This window comes from Lissotriton vulgaris, chromosome 11 (assembly GCF_964263255.1).
Source record: "Lissotriton vulgaris chromosome 11, aLisVul1.2, whole genome shotgun sequence".
NCBI lineage: Eukaryota > Metazoa > Chordata > Amphibia > Caudata > Salamandridae > Lissotriton > Lissotriton vulgaris.
Window position 1 is genome coordinate 706612743 of NC_141699.1, and position 23319 is coordinate 706636061.

General features: G+C 45.3%; 1 protein-coding gene across 1 annotated transcript in view; it reads left to right on the forward strand.

Annotated features, from left to right (window-relative positions):
- Positions 1 to 23319, forward strand: part of LOC147683352 (vesicle-associated membrane protein 2-like) — a 302743-nt gene that overhangs the window by 171951 nt on the left and 107473 nt on the right. Inside the window, exon 2 of the mRNA XM_086943781.1 lies at positions 1219 to 1336. Coding sequence (XP_086799907.1) covers positions 1219 to 1336 — 118 coding nt within the window. The remainder of the gene's footprint in view (positions 1 to 1218; positions 1337 to 23319) is intronic.

The following is a 23319-nucleotide window of genomic DNA, read 5'->3' on the forward strand; positions in this document are numbered from 1 at the left end:
AATTGTTGACCCTGGATTTTCATTAATGAAGGAATGGACTTTGGATTTACAGTTTGTGTTTTACAATTACATTTTAAATGCCTTTCTATTTATTCGTTTTTAAAATGCACTGCAGGCTTTCTGGTGTATTTTAACTGTTTAGATTGCCATATTTCAAATCACTCTAATTGTTGAACATGGCCTCCTTAGGGGAAATTACCCTTAAACTTTTCGCTTTTTCCTCCCAGTCTTTGCCGACTTTCTCTGCATAACCTTAGGAGACTGGTCACCTCCCCATTGTACAGCAGAGGCAAGGTGCACACGCATGCCTTACCCGGAGTAGGCAGAGGGTGTGGATTCAATAGGGTTTTGGTGCTGGATCTCGATGCGCCCTGTAAACAGGTTATACAATTACCTGGGGTGGGTACAGCCTTTGCTAGTAGTGGGACGTAGCACTGAGTGTCACCCACTGGATAGCTGTCAACCCTATATCAGGCAGGGCCGGACTGGCCATAGCGGGCACCAGGCATTTCCCCGGTAGGCTGCTAGGGTGGGGGCTGGTTTTGGGCCCCTGGGGGCCGTTTTTGTTACCGGGGGTCGGCATATCGGCCCCCTGTAACAGAATCTGCCAAAACCGGCCCATGCAAACTGCTCAGCTTCACTCCCCCTCATCCCGGGGAAGGGGGGGGTGGGCGGCTGAGCAGTTTGCCACTGCTGGTTTCTGTTCCCAGTCCGGCCCTGATATTGGGTCTGCCATGGCAGGCATGTGAAGAACCATTGCGCTCCTGCCTAGGTTGGCATATGCCTTGGCCAACCGTAAGTGATGAGCGTATACCAGCAACCCCAGTGTTCTAATCAACACTGCACGCAATGAGTGTGACTACTCAGTGCCAAGCTGCCCAAGGGTGAGCACGGGTTATGCACCGAGAATAATCATTTGCCTTTTACGGGAGCTTTAGTTCAGCCTGGCTGGGGACATTAATTCAGACAGCCAGACACAGCCGGTTCCAGCACTAATTGTATAATGTAAGATTTTTTTTGTCATACAAGAAAGTTGTACAACTTCTACTACTTGCGTAATTCTGTATAGCCCCAACAAAGGTATTAAACACTGCAGTCCAACAAAAATAATGATCCCAAAAGTAACTTGACATTAGTGAATATTTTTTTGTCTTGAACCTAAAATGCAAAGTTGCCATTAATTAGCACACAGTGGTAACTTCCATTGATCCTTTTCAGGTCTGCCCCAGCTCCCAGCCAAACTGCAGGAGGTGCTCCCGGAGCAGGGGCTCCTACCCAACCCCCGAACACGACCAGTAACAGAAGATTACAACAGACACAGGCACAAGTCAATGAGGTAAGCCAACCACACATCAAGAGACTCTGCTGTTTTGATATGATATTGAAGCCTCCCACAAGTCATAGGGCAGATTCTGCAAATGTGAGCCAGATCTCTTTAAAATTGTCAAGAAGAAAAAAAATAGTAAATACATAGTAAATACAAATACTGCGAGACTGCTCTTTTATGCTTTCTTCTACCGTGTACTAGATACCCCAGCTACAAGTAAACAAAGTTTTAGGTGTATTCGAGGTACAATCATGTAACAATGTTACATACAGTAGTATAACTAGTAAAGGATATTATAGAAGACCATCAACCTAACCGATCTCCCACCTCCAAGGGGCTTATTTATAAGCCTCTTGCGCCGTCAGTGCATCACTTTTAACATGGGATAAAATGACATTCAGGCGTTGCAAGGGGCTTGGAAGTAAGCCCCCAAAAGTTTAAAAACTTTTCTTTTTGATGCGTCTGATTTCATTGCTTAGTGGTGGTATCATGGGAAGAAGTGTAACTTGTCCAAAGTCTTTAAGTATTCTTTGTGTAAAATTTCTTAACCACAAATAAACTTCAGGGCTTCCCACTATCAGCCTTTTTGTCCGTAATGCATGCTAGCTCAAATGTCTAAACATATGCTATTTGATGGGCATCAAACTTTTCTGTTGACGAAACTTTGAGGATATGTTTTAAAAGAGTTCACACACTCAGAGCAGCAAATGAAGTTGCTGCGTTACGTCAACGAGAGAGAGCAGAACTGCACCATATCTTCAAAGAAATAGACCAGTTTCGCTCTCTCCATGCACATGCGCACTTGTGGCTGCCTAGCGCCAACACAGGCACCCTTGCACTCTAGTGCAAGGGTTTCTGCGTTAAGGGCAGCATGGTTTTTGTGTAGGAAGGGATCCCTTCCTGCACAAAAGCTATCCTTTGAGGCTATTTCTTTTTTGTATGTGTGCTGCAGAATTCAGCACCCATGCAAAGAAGAAATACCAAGGAGAAATAAAAAAAATTCTCCTCGTTACACCACCCTCAGGCAGGTGCACCATTCTGGCACAAACTCATGCCTACAAGTCATATGGACTTGCCTTAAAATCCATGGGTGGATGTATGGGAACCTTTATGCACCACCCATGGAACGGCTACCTAACATATATATTTATGTATGCATGTATTTACGCATGTGTGTATGAGTATTTTTATTTCTATTATATGTTTTCGAAAAAGAGGAGGCAGATGAGAAAGCTAAAGCTATGTCATGGACAGACCTAAAAAACTGAATTTGTTAAAGTACATTGTATTTTGCTAAATTTGTGTAAATTGTTAAAGGTGAGGGAAATACCAGAAATTGTCATTCTCGTTCAGAGACTGGGGGCTTTTTGAGACTCGAGAACATTAAAAAAGCTATAATAAAAGAGCATGTCTTGAGGATTCTGTGGTCATGGTTGAATCTGTGCTGAGAGGCCATGTAGCTTGGCCTTAACCATGCCCTGGGTTTCCTGAAAACATGAATACTGTGTGCGAGGGAATTGGCAAGGACCATATTCTGGGCATGTTTAACAGTTTGGCGGGTGGGATACTCTGTCACAAACATGACAGATATACTTCCCGCTGTATTACAAGTTGCATATAATATAATATGTCAGACAGGATATCTGTCATGTTTATGATGGAATATTTAATCAGCCAAATTCTAGATCAGGCCCTCTATGAGCATTATTGCTCAGGCATGTTTGCATGTCATGAATGTTTTGGGTACCATGCTCGTGGGTAATGAGCTCAGATGCAACGGATGTACTGCTAGTATTGCTGACTGGTACTGAGTGCAGAGCATAATGACGCATTGCAAATGCTTGATCACAATGAATCCTGCCTCCTAATCCTCCTTGACCTCTCATCAGCATTAGATAGGGTCAAACATGACAGCCTCCTTGATTTGTTGGATCACAGGATGGGACTTTCTGGTCCTGTCCTATACTGGTTCGCCTCATTCCTCAACAATCGCTCCAAAAGAAAAAAGATGAACCACTCCCTATCTAAGGGTTCCTCAATTTCACCCACTTTCTTCAACCTGTTCACTGAACTGTTAACTGAAATTCTGAAAGCATCTAACATCAAGGATCACATGTATGCGGACAACACCCAACTTTACCTTAAAATCTCCTCTCCTGAAGATATAAGTTATCTGAATGCAACTTTACAAAAAAACTCAGAATTGGCTGACCTTCAACCACCTCAAAAGAAATACTCTCAAAACACAATTTATCCTATTTCACCCCCCAAGCACTCACTAGACATTGCGGAATAGTTGAAACATCTACCTGCGCTCAATTGCATCTCACAGGTCATTGATTTCACAAAATCACTCGGAATAACACTTGACAAGAATTTAAACATGCTGGAAAACATCAGCGCAATTACCAGAGTAGCTAACTTCCAAATGAGAACCCTAAAGAAAATTAAAGTCTCCGACCCCTTCTAGGACTTCAAGTCAGTGGTTCATGCCCTAGTTATCTCCAGGTCGAACTATGGAAATACATTCCTTTAAGGCCTTTCAAGATTAAAGTTGACCCCCTCAGGGCTTCCCTTAATTCAGCTGCAAGGCTCAGTAGCCAATCTAAACGCTACAACCATATTTCACCGGCTTTGAATCTCTACACTCGCTCCCTCTTGAGGCAATAATTCTACTAAAAATTGCATGCATGACACACAAAGCCCTATACTCCAACTCCCCGATGTACAGTGCTCAAAAACAGGAGCTATCTGGTGAAGCTAGATCCTCAAAAAACAATACATCTTAAGTCTGAAACCACAGAAATTTAAGAAGAAGAAAACCTATGACTGGGCCTGCTCTAGTGCTGCCCCAAGAATTTGGAATTCCCTTCCTTCTGAAATCCGAGTTGATCCATCATTGGCGACTTTCAAAGCACCAGTAAAACTGTTATTGATGAACAAATACCTACCCTACTTTACAGGTCCGTGTCGCATCAATCTTGACTATTTTTACAGGCTATACTTGCACTATATTGCGCGGCACCTTAGTTTGTTCTGTATCTTTGTTTTTCTTTTTTTGGTTCCAGAGGAAGTTCCTCACCCCGTCCTCATACCACCACTACATGTACATTTAATTGTGACTGTTATTATTGCTTATCATTGTCTGCTTTGCTTACCTTTTGCATCCTATTCATATGTAAAGCGCTCTGATAACCTTGTGGGTCATGTTAGCGCTATATAAAACTCTAAATAAATAAATAAATAAATAGTCATGCTTTGTGCCTCCTATTCCAAGGGAAGGACACAGGCCATGACCTCTTGGTACTTCTAGCACAGTTACTGGTCAGAAGGCATAGCTGCGACTTTTGACTTTTCTCAAGCATTTGCAGGGCGTCACCCAGGTCATGTCCTTAGGGTGCAATGAGCATGAGTAATAAGCACAGATAATTATTTTATTTTGCATGGTTACAGGTGCAAGGAAAGGCTAGGGCCAGCACTATAATCCAATGCCTGCAGTGAATGCCCTGCAAATACTATAGGCATAGGTTCAGGAAAAATACATTGCAGAAAACCTTTACTGGAGCCCATGCCTTGTAGGTTTTGCATGGACAGAAAATGCCATTTATATCAAAGAAATCTGCAGAAAAAGCCTAGCTGAAGAACATTATGCTACATTAACAAGATTACCAACTGACCTGCGTTGAAAACATGTTTCAACACCCCCCCCCCCAAAAAAAAAACTTGAAGGGATGTAATATCCACAATTTGGTAAATATAACTTTCCAAAGAACTGCTCATAACCTTTCGCACGTCTTAACTAATTAAATCATTACCAATTACATTGTCCATTCAGTCAGTAATTACTTTTCTCATGTCATCAACAACACAGGCCTTGGTGTATATGGCTAATTATCTTGCATTTATCATGCATGAGCGCATGCCCTATAATTGCAATATATAAATGTTTGTAGCATGTATGATGCAATCAAAAAGCACTCCATATAGAGCTGTTACATGTTGCCATCCATGAGGCATGCACAAAAACATGCCTATATAGTAATTAACCCTGTATTTAACTAGTGCACATCATGCCCAAAGGCCATGCACTTTGTGAGCCACAGACAGGGCTGTGTACACCTTGTCCATGTATGTAGTACAAATTGGGCAGTGCTAAATGTATACACAATTCATTCACTTGACTTGTCTTTTTGCCCTTTGTCCCTATAGTTAATGCTTGTGAGGGCTCGACCGGCTGTCCTACGAGTTTTCCGATGTGGGCTGGGTAGGTGACGACGTGCCCTATGCCAGAAGCGATTCAGGTGTCTTCCACACAGCTCTGGCCCCACTAGGACAGTCTGTGGGACCCATCAATCAGGGACTACGGTATTGGGGAGGTCCTCTATGAAGGGTTAATCCCACGACACAATACAGGTCGTATACTCGATTCCTTCAATCACTGGGGAATCTGCAGCAAGTTGATGAGCACTTTGGTCCTGATGAATTGCCTTAGAGGCATGAAACATGTCGATCACACTTTGATTGAGGGTTGAATGAGGCTTGATCACCCTAATTGTTACGCCTCAGTACCCCTCATTTTCACCAATTTTTAATAAGGCAGTGAGCCATGTTATTAAAGTTTTCCTAATGGACTCTACTGACCTCTTTTAAACCTCACTCACGCTCACTTTTGCACCTTCTCTTAGGCCCCTCACACACATGCACCCATTGGCTAAGGAATAAAAGAACTCCGCTAAAGCGTAGCACTGAGTTTTACCCGACGGGCATTGCATCGCCAGCCTGCCGCAGGAGCAGGAAGCCAATGATGACACTGTACGATCATCGGGTGGGATGGCAACAGCCGTCCAACCTTTGACTTGTGTGAGGCATCCTTAATTCCATTAAGGGATTATCCCAATCCCTACCCCAGACACTCCTAGAGAGAGAGGTTTTCTTTAGTTACTTTAGTCTATCCACTGTGGGGAACTCTGTACACTCGTTGTTGGTTTCTAGTGCACACATATGCCCACACACAAACAATGTTTTACTTTAACGCCTTAACCGCGGCGGCAATTCCGCCGTGGTGCGGGCGTTCTAATAAGTGGGCGGGGCTGCGTCGGCCGTTGGCCGTTTGCAGCACTGGGGAGGGCGTGCTCCTGTTGGCCGTTGGCCGACGAGAACACGGAAGGGGTTTGGATGGTGAGGTTGATGTTTCATATATGGCCTGTGAGTTTTTTTCTTGCGGAAAATGCAAACAAGTATGTTAGACCTGTCAACCTTAGAGTGTTCTTCCTCCCCCCAACCTTTTGCCTTCCTCCACCTTTTTCTCTGATCTCGATTCTGCTGGCATTAGGACTTTGTACACTTAACCACTGATAACCAGTGCTAAAGTGCATGTGCTACTCCTCTAAACCTGGCAATATTAGCTTTTCTTCAATTGGCATATTTATTTTACTTATAAGTCTATAATAAATGAAAAGCTAATAGTGTGCCTGCAGCACTGGTTGTGCCATTCACTTAATTTAAGTAACCCCTTTGAACATGTCTCACACCTGTCATTGCAGAGCCTGTGTGAGCAGTTTAAACTGCCGTTTCCCCCAGGCAAAATAAACTTTTTCCCGGGCCCAACCCTTCCTTTAAATATATGTAAGTTGGCCATAGGGTAAGCCATTGACAACCCAGAGGGCAGGGTGAAATGTATTTAAAATGTAGGACATGTACTTTTACGTTTTACATGTCCTGGTAGTGATAAACTCTTAAATTTGTTTTTCACTTCTGCAAGTCCTATACCCCCCATAGGATAACATTGGAGTTGTCTTATTACATTTCCAAATGGGAAAAGATAGCTGGATCGTGTTTGATGCCTCTGGAATTCTAATTTAAAATCCCAATTTATGATGAACTAGGATTTTAAATTACAATTCTGAAAATGCTACTTGTAGAAAGATGGCATTTTCTTGCTTTAGCCATTTGGTGAATGCAGCTTGTCTCTAGTCCACAGACTGGGTGTGGATGGCAGTTGAGCTTTGTGTATTCCTCCTAGACAGTCACACACATTGGGAGTTTAGGTGTGACTGGATCAGTCATCACTGGCAGGATGGGAGTGAAGAGCGGGGCCCAGTCTCACTTACACCTGAATAGGCTGTGTCCTGTCTCCACACAAAGGGCTGCATACCACCTGTAGTTAGTCTGAAGCCATGGCAGGGACGGCAGGGCATCTGTGCACTTTAATGGCATTTCTCTAGAGGTTTCTCCCCACTTCAAAGGCACATCTTGGTATAAATACTGGACCTCAGACACCAACTCTTCAGTACACCTCTGGACCCGTGGATACTCTGCCAGGAAGAAGGACTGTTGTGCTGCTGAAGGACTGCTACTCTGCTGGACTTCTGCTTTGCTGTGCTGACCTTCTGACTGCTGCCCTCTTGCCTAGGTGAGAAGGACTGGACCTGCATCCCTTGAACCCAGAACCCTGAGTGACTCCAAGGGCTAATTGGCTCCCAACTACCTGCATCTGCATCTGGACTTCTGTGAGTCTACCCTTCGAAGTGATGGCACCTGAGTCCTCGACCCTTGGAAGTGGGCTTAAGGTGCTCTGTGAGCCTGTGTGGACCCAATGGAATCGACTAATCTCCTTTGCTGCACAGCGCAACCTCGAGCTGAACCGGCACATCTCGGCTGCTCCATGTCTTGGACCCATTGCAAAGACTTATCGCTGCCGCAGCCCGAATCATCTTTGGAACCACTGCTCTCCATGCATCTATAACTAGGGTGAGACTGGTCCTGGGTTGCTTGTGTTCCAGTTCAGGGAGATTCTGGCTTGACAGTTCGAGCTGCACTGTTCCCATGAGGAATAGGGTCCAGACTGATCTACATATGGCTGGGTCCAAACTGAGGTGGCATGATGAGCAAAAAAACAATGGGTTGGAGTGGTACCCAGAGGAATTGCCAGTGGTTAGATTTATTGCAAGCAGCCTTCCATCGTCTTTTGTATGCTTTGTGCATGGCATCCTTGACGCAGGGTCATTTCATCTCTCGTTGAAGGCAGCCTTGACGATGACGACAAACTCTGCATTGTAGCCTTGCATTTCCGCAGAACTGGCGCATCACCCCGACTTCTCGACACATCTCTGACTTCAGACTTCACATCGCAAGCCCTCACCGACGGAATCCTCAATGTCAATGCAACAGGACTCTGCTTCGGCTACCCGATGCTTATTCAAAGTGGATTCATGCAACACTCAGAGAACCATGATTTAAGGTACTCTGTTCCACTGACCCAACTAGGTACCTGTAGCTGGACCATGCTCCATCGTGGTTGGCCTCAGCTTGTGACTTCGTCCCGGTCCGGAGCAACAAGATATCCCCATTTTGCGCTTTACTCCTTTTGGCGCAATTTGCTCTAAATACTTTAAAATGTAATATCTCCGGTTCTACTAATTGTTTTTTTTTCATTTTGGGTTTATTTATTGAAAAAATCACTCAATTTGTTTAATTCTGTTGTGGGCTCCTTTTGTGGTGTACTTTAATTTTGTTGCTGTTTGATGTGTTGCACAAATACTTTACACATTGCCTCTAAGTTAAATCTGACTGCTCTGATCTAAACTACCAGGGGGTTGAGCACAGGTTAATTTGGAGTTTGCTTGTGTCTTACCCTGACAAACATTGTGGTTGCTGCTTGACCAGGGCTCACACCCTACCCTAGTCAACCAATAACCCAATTTCTTAAAAAGTACATGCAAGCAGTCAACTTCTTTACACCACTGAAAGCAAATGTTTTGCCAACTATCTGTTAAATGAGGTGCTTTAACATTATAAGGATAATATATTGAAAACTTGTTTTAATTAGGAGTTAACTTTACAATGGGTGATGACAATATAAACACAATCCATTTAATGTTCCAAAAAGGTCTTTATTATACTGATATGGCTGTGGTAAGCTGCTGAATTAGTGATAAAAAGTTATCACAAGACTATAACTATACCCTCAAATTTGTGAAAGTGAGTCAGGACACCGTCTGTTCAGAGTTCGCAGCACTAAGCAGCTGTATTGAAAAGCCTTACGAAGGAGGGTTTAAGCAGAGCTTTACCACGTTGAGGAGGCATCCCATAATAGGGGTCTAATGGCAGGGGTGCTGGTGATTTAACATTGATGCCAGTGGAGTACAAATTAGAATAATGAGCAATCTGGGTTATGAGAATCAAACCTAGGGCTTGGGTACATATAACACTTGACTACTGTTGGGACGGGAATGTCTCATGCAAGATGATCAGGGTTAGACCCCTATCCTGAGAGCCCGGTCCCATGTGAAACTGGTATCTTGACTTTAATTTCGGGCCCCCGGTTTATGCTATGCTATCACCCACCTCCAGACCTAATTGGTTCCTGGTAATATGAAGTATAGAACCAGTTTTGTGACCTGGAGGAATGCAGCCAGTGTAACCGCATAGTGACCAGTTAACTCCAATCCATGCCTTATGAGTATGCCATGAAGTAGTGCTGCCAATGTGTCTGGTTTTGTGACTCTGTAGAGTGACCAGAACTTTTCTCTGTGTTGAGAGCATGGTCTACTGACCACTCTTTTTTAATGGTCTATTGTGATTTGAAACCTAAATCCTTGAGCTGATATCCCATATGCATGTACATGCAGTGTGTGTGGCACATATATGGGAGTAGGGCTCTGCATGTTGTGTGGGACTGAGTACTGAAGCCAGTGGGGTCCATTTTGGATGTTTCTGGTTTAGCATGGTACACGACGGAGAACAAAGACAATTTCCCCGTTCACTAGAAGTGTATTACTTATATAACTGTAGGCAAAGGGGTGGAGGGTGGAGACCCATACACTGAAGTGAGAAGGATGGACATAGGGCTTTCTTTAGAAATTACGTGAAGGTCTTCTAATCAAAGGCCTGCTGATAGGATTTTCCGAATAACTGTCCTTTGGTTGAGGGTAGGGGTGAGGGGTGGGCCTGCACTTTCCATTGTTCAAGTTCAGGAAGTTTCCATGCAGGTTTTCCCCTTTGTCTGCCGCTCATTATTGCTTCAGGAATACTGATGACAGCCAGATGCAGAGAGCTCACACTTTATTGTGCCCATGTTTGTGGAGAGTCCTTCGAGGCAAGAGTATCCAGAATAGAAGAAGAGTGCCTGAGCCTGCAGGAGGAGTGACTACATAGGAGGAGAAGCGGATTCTTTCCTTTTGGGTGTGGGGCACACAGAAATAGCTGCCTAATCTATGCCAGTACCCATGCCTATGCTTGTGTCGCACAAGAGAGTGGGGCGGTGCTGGTGGAATAATGAGTGGCTGGGGTTCGGAGGGCCCCTGGCCGTCCTCTGCACATGCCCACCGTGACGTTGGACGGCTGAGGGCCATCTGACGCATGGAAGAGGTTAAGAATCATCTTGTGCCACTGCTGTCATTTGGCTCTGCTGCTATTGTCTCCCCCTGTTAAACTGCTGTAACTTGTTTTTCTCTGTTATTATGTTTTCTTTTTCCATTTTTCCCGCTGTGCCCACTCCTGCAGCTTTTTCCCACCGCTGTCTCCCCTGCGGCCCACACCCTCAGCGGCCATTCGCCGCCCGCTCCCACCTGCTCCTCCCTCATTACCCACTTAAAGGGAGGCAGTGCAGCAGCGGGGAGATCGACCCTTGCCCCCGGTTCAGGGTAGCCCGCTCCCCACTCTGCTTACTGCTACCGATCTTGTGCCACCGCTGTTATTTGGCCCTGCTGCTATTGTCCCCCCCTGTTAAACTGCTGCAACATGTTTTTCTCTGTTATTTGTGTTTTCTTTTTCCATTTTTCCCGCTGTTCCCACTCCCCCGCTTTTTCCCCTGCAGCCCGCCCCCTCAGCACCCATTCGGTGCCGCGCTCCCACCTCCCAGCTGCTCCTCCCTCCCTACCACCCTCATATGGAGGCTGCGCAGTTGCCATGCAGCGAACAGGCGCGCCACGGCTGTCCGCACTTGGACCGTTCCCAACATCAGAACCCCTTTGCCCCCGTGCCGCCACAACACGAGACACCGCTACGACTCCAGCACCCTCCACTCACTCAACGCCGGACAATCTCGCGGCCGCCATGACACGAGATACCGCTACGACTCCAGCACCCTCCACGCACTCATCGCCAGACGATCTCGCAGCCACCACGACACGAGACACAGCTATGACTCCAGCACCCTCCATGCACTCAACGCAAGACGATCTCGCACCTGCTGCCTGGCCGTCCCGAAACACACCCAAGGTCCCTTCTCCTGCCGGAACTGCAGCTTCACCAGCATCCGGCCCACCAACCCACCCACCGAAGAACCCAACTTCTTCAGATGCATCCTGCTCAACACCCGCTCCGCCCGCAAACACAAAGTCGAACTCTGGGACCTACTCGACACCAACACCCCAGGCGTCGCCTTCCTGACCTGGCTGAACCCCTCCTCGGCACCCAACATTGCCATAGCCACCCCGGAAGGCTACAAGATCACCTGCAAGGATCGCACCAACGGAATAGGAGGAGGAATTGCCATCATCCACAGGAACACTCAAATTCTCCACATACACCGACGACTCCCTCAGCACCGCCGAACACCTACACTTCCAGATCCACACCGACCCCAACACCACCCTCAGAGGCACCCTTGTCTACAGACCTCCCAGACCCCGACCACAGTTCAGTGACTCCATCGCCGACTTCGTCAGCACACACGCCCTCGCCTCCAAGGACTACATCCTCCTCGGGGACCTGAACTTTCACCTCGAGAATAACAACAACTCCAACTCTTCCACCCTGATCGACAACCTCGCCATTCTCAGACTCAGACAACTTGTCACAACACCCACCCACACCGCCGGCCACACGCTTGACCCCATCTTCTCAGCAAGCTCCCATGTCTTCTTGAACCACACCACCGAACTCCACTGGACCGACAACTGTTGCATCCACTTCACCTTCCGGAAACCCACCACGCATCACCACACCCAGCAGATGCCTCACCGCCGCTCGATCAGAGTCACTGAAGACCAGCAAACCGCCACCCTCGCCCAGAGCCCACCCGCAGACCCGATCGACCCCGATGACGCAGCCCGCAACCTCAGACAGTGGATCAACAACTGCCCCACCACCCTCGCCCCGCTCAAGAAGCCCTGCAACACCCACACCAGCAAGAAAGCCAGCTGGTTCACCGAAGACCTCCAGGCCTCCAAGCGAACCTGCCGAAAACTCGAAAAAAACTGGTATCCTTGAACGCAACCCGCAGGTACCACCACCTAATCAGATCTGCCAAAAGGACCTCTTTCAAAGACGCCTAGATAACAACGCACAAAACAGCAAAGAGCTTTTCAACATCGTGAAGGAACTTTCCAACCCATCTCCAACACCAACAACATCCCCCCTTCACAAGACCTCTGTGACTCCCAGGCCACCTTCTCCCACCGCAAGATCGCAGACATCCATGACAGCGTCAATGCCGTCACCACCACAGCAACCACTGAGACCCCCGCTCCCACGGGCACCACCCGCACCAATCGCCTACTCTCCTGGACCAACATCAACAATGACGACACCATCAAGATCATGAACACCATCCACTCCGGATCCCCGGAAGACACCTGCCCACATCACATCTTCAAGAAAGCCAGCAACACCATCGCACCCCATCTCCGAAAAACCATCAACGTCTCCTTCGAGACAGCGACCTTCCCTGAGAGCTGGAAGCACGCAGAGATCAACGCCTTACTCAAGAAACCCAAGGCAGACCCCAAGAACCTCAAGAACTTCCAACACATCTCCTTGCTCCCTTTCCCGGCAAAGGTCATCGAAAAGGCGTCAACAAACAACTGACCAGCTTCCCAGAGGAGAACAGCATCCTGGACCCGTCCCAGTCCGGGTTCCGCAGCAACCACAACAGCTAAACCGCCCTCATCGCCGCCACCAATGATATTAGGACCCTGCTAGACAATGGAGAAACCGCAGCCCTAATCCTCCTGGACCTGTCAGCCGCCTTCGACACGGTCTGCCACCGCACACTTCGTACACACCTCTACGATGCCGGAATACAAGAAAAGGCCCTGGACTGGACCTCCTCCTTCCTCTCCAGCAGAACACAGAGCATCTGCCTCCCCTCTTCCACTCCAAAGCTACCGGGATCATCTGCGGCGTACTCCAAGGCTCATCCCTCAGCCCAACGTTGTTCAACGTCTACATGGCACCGCTCACCCACGTCGCACGACGGCACGACCTCAACATCATCTCCTCTGCCGACGACACCCAGCTGATCCTTTTCCTCACCAAAGACCACCACACCCCCAAAACCAACCTCCATGAAGGAATAAAGGCCGGCGTCGACTGGATGAGGAAGAGCTGACTGAAGCTGAACTCGGAGAAGACGGACGTCCTCATCCTCAGATCCACCCCCTCAGCCTTGGACGACTCCTGGTGTCCGACTGCACTAGGATCACCCCCAACACCTACCAACCACGCACGCAACCTAGGGGTCATCCTTGACTCAACCCTCTCTATGACGAAGCAGGTCAACGCCATCTCCTCGTCCTGCTTCAACACCCTACGCATGCTTTTCAGGATCTTCAAGTGGATCCCCCCGAAATGAGAAGGGCGGTCACCCAGGCCCTTGCCAGCAGTAGACTGGACTACGGAAACACACTCTACGCAGGAGCCCCGGCAAAACTCCTGAAACGGCTCCAATGCATCCAGAACGCCTCTGCACGGCTGATCCTCGACATCCCCTGCCACAGTCACATCACACCTCACCTGAGAGACCTGCATTGGCTCCCTGTCAACAAGAGGATAACCTTCAAACTCCTCACCCACGCACACAAGGCACTTCACAACACCGGACCAGCATACCTCAACAGCCGACTCAGTCTCTACCCCCACCCGCCAGCTCCGCTCCACAGACTGCGCCCTCGCCACCGTTCCCCACATCTGAAAAGTGACCACCGGCGGCAGATCTTTCTCCCTCCTCGCCGCCAAGACATGGAACACCCTCCCAATCCACCTACGGCAGACTGAAAACCTTCTGACCTTCAGGAGACTTCTCAAGACCTGGCTCTTCGAGCAGTAGCAGCTCCCCCCACCCTAGCACCTTGAGACCCTCACGGGTATGTAGTGCGCTTTACAAATGCTATGATTGATTGATTGATTGATTTAAGGCTTGTGACCTATTTCCGTGCGTTGTTCTGTTGTACAACCTCTCAGTTTCATGGTGCTGTTTGATGAAACTGTATACAATATATGCCAGCAAGAAAAGTAAGTCCAGAGCAAAGCAAAGCAAACTTAGCACCCAAAGTCTGCTGTGCACAGTTCAAGCTGGTTGAGCACATAGCCTGCAAAAAAGGCTGTGCACAGGGCAGAATGGGTTCATGGAGGGGAAATGTGGTACATCATAAAAACCCAAGAAATACAATGGAAAAAACATATTCGAAAGTCAGTTATAGTTCTACAAACACAAAACCAAAAAGAACCTGAAACTCACCAGTTATGGTGTGCAACTTAAGCTACTGCTGTACTCAGTATACCTCTTAGATAATGATATGTACAGAAATAGGCTGTCTACAAAGAGAAAACAATGGCAGGGTTAGGTGCGAAGGCAGAAAACTGGCTGATCTCTTTTCACTGGCATGTGCTTCAATAGACCACTAAGGCGTCTGAACCCCTGAGCACCAAGCTTAGGAAAGGTATTAGCAATTATCAAGTACAAATATCAGCTAAAATATTTAAAGTACTGAAGAAGCCCGAATACCATGGCAGTGAATCAAACTATGTAATGAAGGGGACAAAAAATGTGAGCACGGCCATCAGTGCGAGCAAGCACAAAGAAACAGGTCCAACAAAGAATACCTATTACAGATGTGGTTCTCCTCACATATTGTGCCCTTGACGAGTGGTTTTGCAGCAGCAAAAGATTATTAGGAATATGACATGAAAGGACATGTTTACTGTGTATGCAAAGCAAATCCTTCTAACACTGAGAGAAGACGAGAGAGGTGCTAACGACAAATGCTTGTATCCTCCCTAGGTATATTAGAATCACAAAGTGGAAAGTATAGGGCTATACATTTTTTTGTCAATTAATGTGTAGAAGGTCAACATGTTTTGGCCAACATGTATAAACCCTGTGGGTCACCAGCCTTTGTCAGGACATTGGGAAATCTACTGGTCAATGTACAATAGTTTGAATGGGTTCTAACACTTATTGCATACTACATAACAATGAATAATGACAAAGACAAAACAGAAACGCATCCTATGAAAGTTGCTTATATTTCGTATGCATGCTTGCAATCGGATACTTTCTGTGGACAAGAGAGTATAAATTACATTAACTGCACCTTCGCCTCAGTACTTATATTTGGTTTTTGCATGCTTCATCTTTTGTGAAGTGAGGCACACCACGCAGCGAAGCACAGTATACATAGGGGCCGATTCCAATCCGGTAAAAAGCGCTCGAATAGCCGTTCGGAGTGGTTGTTCCGTATGAATCGTACCCTGCAACGTCCCCCTTCAAACGACGAAGTACGATTCGTACCAGAAGCTGGACTCTGTACGAATCATACAGAGACTGTACGAATCAAATCCCCGTATGAGTCTCACTCGGAACCCGCTGTACGCGACATCTGTACAGTTCGCGGCTGGTTTATACGACCCAGCAAGTACGATACGTGTCAGGTACACACCGTACAACCCTTTTTTTCACGGGAGCTGAAAACAGTCATAAAAGCAGAGTTCGCCCGAAACAGGTACGGTACGGCCCCCCCGGGTACGGCGCGTACCGCCCATGATCGCAGGGGCACGGCGCATACCCCTGCGATCATGGGGGATACGCGCTGTATACCCAGCGTACATGAGGTACGCACCATACCCCAAGTATGCTGGGTGTATGGCGCGTAACCCATGTACACTGGATGTACGGCGCGTACCTCCCATGATCGCAGGGGTACGCGTCGTACCCCTGCAATCATGGGGGGTACGCGCCGTACGGTGTGTATGTGATTGTGCACTTATCCCTACGAATCGCCCTTACCTGACGTGGACCGTACGACTCGCGTCCTGATACCCCGGTCTGGATCCAACTCGTCGGGTCGTACGGCGTGTGAACGAGTCGTACGGAGACGGCTCCGGATGCGATTCGTAAGGACGGTAATTTTCCCGGATCGGAATCGGGCCCATAGTGTGGAATAGTGGTAGTATACACATACAATTAGTTCATCACACCCTTACCCAAGAATTTAGATATTTGGTCTCAATCATGGAAATCAGGGGATCTTCACCCTGTAGTCACACACTGTGGGAAAACATAGTTAAATTATTCTTACCCCTGTTTGTAGGTTTGAGGTGGTGTCATTTGATGGAACATGTAAACAGAAGGTCCATCTACACCCCTCTACGTGGAAAATGAGTTTTCTAATTTTGGCTACGTTTAAAGCATGCTTGTATTAGTCACTCATTAGTAGAGATAATTCTATTTGGTTGTGCAAAAAAAGTTTCCCTTTGTGAGAAATCCTTCTAGTGACATTTGGTGTGGTCTATTGATATGAGCATTGGCATCTTGTGCATGATACTTCTGTGGAGCTAACATGCTTTCTTTAAGCCGAATGGGACAAATCATGATACAACAGTATACAGGTTGTGTAAGCCCAATTGTTTAAAACCTGCCCATTGTTTTCATACTTTAATTATGCATTATTTCCTACATTTCAATAGTGTATGTTAACACAATCTAGCTTTGAAAGACATTGATTAGGAACTCTCCTGCACCAGGAATCTACTTATGGGGTTTAGAATAGCCTCCATAGTTGGCATGTTAGTTTCTTCTTCAAGGGGAAGATACTGCCATTCAATGCCCAGGATACCCTCCACTGTTGGAGGGTCCCTCAGAAGTTCTCCGTTTGACTAGGACATCTTTTCTGGCGCCGCAGTGAATAGAGGACGCGCTGCACAGTGATATGTGCATCTGGCATCAGACATGTTTGTCCAGTATTACTCTTTTAGATATACTGTTGGCAAAGGTAACAAGTTTGGTTATTGCAGGGGTTTCAGTCTTTTCAAATTCAGGTTTATAGCTACCTTTTTTGGTTAGGTTGAGCAGAAGTGTAATTGTTTAAATAGTTGAAAGAAATGTGTGTTAATTCTGCTGGAAAATAATTCAATTAATATGCATGTACAGTTAGTAGTCATGATGTAAAAAAAAAAGACCTCTGTCTTGTGCCTATAGGCCCAGGAATTAGGTAACTCTGATACCTTCGGGTCGAGTTCACGCTATGTACAACTCCCCAAAAAAAATAAAAAAAGTGTTGACTACCAGGTATTCTTAAAGGGTTACTATTTGGTATAAGTGGGTGAGCGCCTTTCATTTCCCAAAGAAATACATTCATATTAAAATAGATTAACGAAAAAGATGGATATAGCTCTATATTTTGCACTTTAAGATTCCTGCAAAGCACACTCTTTAAAGTGTTTATTTTCCATTGAAGAAGAGGAATCAGGATTGAAAGACCATTTAGATAATCTTGTTTAATTGTTGTCTGTGTTGCGCAAAAAGGGATGATGAAGATCAGCCTAGATGTGAAGTACAGTCAAAAGTAGTTTGATGTGAGCATATTAGTGGACACAGGTGACAGATCACTATAATATCTTTGGAAATGTACAAAATATTTCTGATTGGTATGTGGAAGCAGGATAATACCTGGACAGTGTGCAGGTCATAAGCTTGGGCGCGATGCGGTGTTCAAGGCAAAATACAATTTGTAAACACGCAAATGAGGATTAGGTATTGTGGAAAGTCTTATAATTTCAATGTTGTTCAAGTCAACCTTAAGGCTAATCTGCAAGAATACAAAGCAGGATTCAGAGCAAAATTGACATTTTGCCAAAGGCTTCCAGTAAGGTATCACTTTACAAGAAAAAGTAAAACCAATAACACGTAAGGCACTTAACATTCTCCTTTCTTTGAGGAAATTAAGTCAAGATTTTGTTAGGGGTCTTGTGAAAAGGTGAAGTCATTGAGTTTATAAATGCCTTCATTGGCTTTCTTCAGCTGTCATACATCGAAGAATCGAGGAGAACTAAGATTGCGTAAAAAATTAGGGCAATTGAATCACAACGTGATAGTTGACTGCTAACAATTGCTTTTGTTGCAGTAAATGGTGATGACACTGGGGTAGGAGACCATACTTATTAATCTCAGCAGCGGCTCCTCTGCTAAGGGAGAGGAGCCTCACCTCACTGCACTTAGTGCAGTGAAAAAGTAAAAAATAAAATGACTATAACTACCTTATAATTTTATTTTTTGTTGAAGTGGGGCTCTTTTAGGGTGGAGGGGGGGCATGTGGCTCATGGAGGAGAAGTGGTTTGTGCACACTTAAGTGTGCATAACGGCTTGGCCTGCTGTCTTGGCCCGGCCAAACATTCATGCGCACTTTGCATATTCTCCCCCCAGGTTGTAATGCACAGCCTGGTGGAGAATATGCACAGTCTCCCTGTCCCCATGTGAGCACTGATTCACGGTGCTCAGACCATTCACAATGCTGCATTGCAGTATTGTGATTGGCTCAGGGGAGCCTGTGTGCCCGGGTGCTTCCTGCAGCTTCTTCCGGACTGTAGTCAGGAAGAGAAGAATAGACAAAGGAGATGTGGTGGAAAAGGTAAGTGGTTTTAAAAAAAGTATTTTTGAACGTTTGCATAGCTGAAAGAGGCTGAGAGCCATTTTCCTTTCATCATGGCAACAACCCATCATGTCATGCTCAAATTGACTGCTTTTCTAGTGGTGTTGCAGTCTAGTGGAAAATATTGAGACCAGGGCACAGGAAGGTAGTCTCTAGGGGAGTTACCACTGGAATAGCAAGTAAGCATGGGCGAATTTTGCAAATTCGCGATCTGCGAATTTGCGGATTTGCGAATTCGCAATCTGCAAAATTCGCTAATTCGTGTGATTTTTTTATTTTTGCGTGTTCGCGGGTGTTCGCGGGGCACTTTGCGTGTTCGCGGGTGTTCGCGGGGCGCTTTGCGTGTTCGCAGGTTTTTTTTTGCCTGGTTAATCACTGCCACCCTCTCATTTGTTATGCCATTCTGCCCTCTGTACCACTCGTTTCTGTGCCCTTCTGTCCCACTTTTGTGCCCTTCTGCCCTCAGCCCCACTTAGAATGGTGCCGGCAAGCTGCCAGCGCCATTCTAAAATAGCTACAAAGAGCTCCAACAGGAAGCTCTAATAGATAAAGTAAAGCAGGTGCTCGAGTTGAAGGTCAAATTAAGTTACACAATCATTAATCACCCCAAGTTTGGGGTGATTAATGATTGTGTAACTGAATTTGACCTAAAACTCGAGCACCTGCTTTACTTTATCTATTAGAGCTTCCTGTTGAAGCTGACTTTTGTAACTATTTTAGAATGGCCCTGGCAGCTTGCCGGCACCATTCTAAAAGAGTTACAAAAGTCAGCTTGAACTTTTGACCCAATCCGTTCCGCTCGCGGATTTTGCGGGAAATTCGCGAATCTTGCAGATTGCGAATTTACCGAAAATCCGCGAGCGGAACGGATTTTCCGCCCATGCTTAATAGAAGGTAAGGAGTGTAAGACACTGCCACTGGGGCGTGTGTGCTGGTGTTCTCATCAAAAACAAATCTTATCCAATAGTAGACTTCTAGTCACATGGGACACCAGAAGAGAAGCCACTGTCTCTCCTGCTGAGCCCTAGCAAATGAAGCTGACCACTGGAGCACGCAGTCGAGATGCCGCCCAGGGCCATCCGTCTCACAAGGTGGTGCTTTCGGTCTAGTCATGCCACATCCCAAGAGGGCAAAAGGCAGTGCAAAGCTCAGTTTCCCTGAGTAGCATAGCTGGAGGTGCCAAGCCCCAAGATGCCGGGGACACCAAAAAGAACCAGGCGGGGGAGAGGTAGGAACAGCAAGAAGTCACTCAACCGAGAGTGTATCAAAAACACCCGGAGTCACAGGACCTAGTGATCAACATTTCCAATCATAATATCTCCAACTTTCAATTACAAACTTTACAAAAGGGCACATCATTTGTCCCAACTTACCATTCCAATTTATTAGACACACAAATTTGTGTCTACAAGTTTTTGAGAAGTTTACGCCTAAGACATATTTTGCGAACGTAGTTGAAAGACCAATAACAGGAGAAGACACTGAACCAGACAAACTCATGGTACTTAGGAACCCCAGTCGATTCTTACCTCCCGTGAGCCACAAAGTGCTCGACATGTTTGAAAAAGTTGTGAACCAAGATATCATCAAATTTTTCAAAACTCCAAGAACCAAAACGACAAACTTCACCAGTAAAGAGAGGCAGGCGATACAATCCTTATCTAGAAACAAGGATATTACCATACGTCAGGCAGATAAGGGAGGAGCCCTTATAATCATGGACACCGAATTCTACAACAAAAATGTATATGAACACATCAACGATGCCAACACATATATGAAATTGATGGGAGATCCCACAAAAGAATATACTAAAATCCTCAACGCAATCATTAACAGAGCCATTGACACAGGGACCATTGGCAAAAAAGAAAAGGAATACCTCATCAAACCAAATCCATCAATTCCATATATTTACATGATCCCAAAAATATACAAACATCCTACAATGCCACCATTCCGTCCAATAGTTTCCACAATCAATTCAATCCACGAACCAGTGGGAAAATTCATAGATAAACACCTACAGCCTCTTGTGCAAAAAATCCCAACATACGTAAAAGATACTACCCACTTCTTAAATATACTGGAAGAGCATAAAACATCATTTACTACCAACATGATTTTATCAAGCATTGATGTCAAGGCATTATACACCTCAATCCCACATGATCTAGGGATGACAGCATTGGAAAGCATATTATTGGATTGCGAGAAAGACGAAGACCTCAAAATACTAATCATGGAATTAATGCACTTCACACTATTCCATAGTTACTTCCAGTGGGAAGGTCAATTCTTTGCACAATGTACAGGAACTTCCATGGGGAATTGTGCAGCACCAGCGTATGCTAACATCTTTATGCACTATTTTGAGTCTCAGAACATTCTATCCAAAAAACCATGGCAAGATCATCTCATACTGTATAAACGGTTCATTGACGACATCTTCATTCTCTGGAACGGTCCCATTGCACTATTACAATCAGCTATCCAGGATTTGAACACCATTAATGAGCGAATACAATTTACATACAACATCAATGAAAAGCAACTACCGTTCTTGGATGTACTCATTATGAAGGAAAATGACAAATTACATACTACAGTATTCCAAAAACCAACAGACAGAAACAATCTCTTACATCACCAGAGTTTTCACCAACCATCGTTAAAAACACACCTTCCATACTCTCAACTAATTCGGATAAAAATAATGACCTCCTCTCATGAAATGTACCAACAACAAAAAGAACTCATGATGAAAAAGTTCAAGGATAGAGGATATCCAGAAACCACTTTGAATTAAGCTATGAGTAGAATAGAAACTATGAACCGGCAACAACTATTAACACCCACATGCGTAAGGCAAGAAAGGAGATCAGTTTTTATCTCTAAATATTCCACAAGAAGTCACAAAATAAAAAGAGTCATTTTGAAACACTGGCCACTACTAGCCTTGGAAGGTTTGCCTATCAAAGAACCAGAAATCTCAAAGAACTTCTAAAACCCAAATCCATTGAAACATCAAACAAATACACAGGCACGCTACCATGCTACAATTGTGGAAATTGCAATTCCATCATAAAAGGAAACGAAATTGACCATCCATTAAGTGGAACTAAAATCAAATTAAAAGTAAATGGCACATGCGACAGCACAAATTTGATTTACATGCTAAAATGCCCCTGCGGCCTCCCCTATGTGGGGAGAACATCGAGGAAAATTAAAGTAAGATTAACTGAACACAAAAGTAACATCAGACTGAAATCCACCAAATCCACAGTAGCAGTACATTACAACGATCATCAACACAACCCCAGTCAGTTAAAGTATTGTATCCTTGAAATTATACCCACGTTGCCAGGAAGAGACAACGACCAATACCTCTTGAGACGAGAATTATTTTGGATACACAGACTTTCATCAACTGCGCCAAGAGGATTGAATGAACGGCTGGAATTCAGTTGTCATTTATGATCAGCATAAGAACAATTATGAACAAACTATCAGACTTTCAAACATATGCATCTAAACATATGCATCATCATGTTTTAATGTAATTTCTTATGTGCTTTAAATGTATTTGTATCTCACAACGTGTTTATATGTTAATGGTATTTTACTAATGAAAATATCAGGTTATGAAATCGCAATTATGATCCAACACGCGTATGCCCCATACCCGACCATTCACAGTTCGATAAACTCATTTTTTACCAGAACTATCACGTGATCGGCCTCACAGCCAATCATAGCACAGGCGCCTTTAATAAACCCAAACTGATAGGATCGCATAATTCTACGGTCATTCACATTTTCACCCGCATGTATATTTTATCGATTATCCACGTATTTTTTCACTTGAACGTTCCCAAATACTTTTCAGATCACCAAACATAAACACGGAATACATCCGTCGCCGTAGCCAATCACACAAGATTTAACACAGTTCGTATCACGTGACGAACGAAAAGCCTATTAGACAACGGCGTTCAAACACAAGTACACCGTCAGACATTCGAATCAGACGAGCGCGGAACAAGAGTGACCCTTTAACTCTCCGGTAAGCGAGAATTCTTTCAAAACTAGACATTCTATGTCCTTAGGGACATTAAGACGAACAAAGTTACTCGGCAAGCAGATTTTTGAACATAGTTTTCATTGTTTTTTCCAGCCTCGCTACAACTCACAAAAGTTGAAAATTACTCGAATCAGGTTAGAATCGGCATTTTTTACAAATAATGAAGCACGTATAAAATCATTTGAATTCTGGTGCACATAGTCACGATATACTATGCTATGGCTCACTTATGAATCATTTCACCGCAGGTCACATTT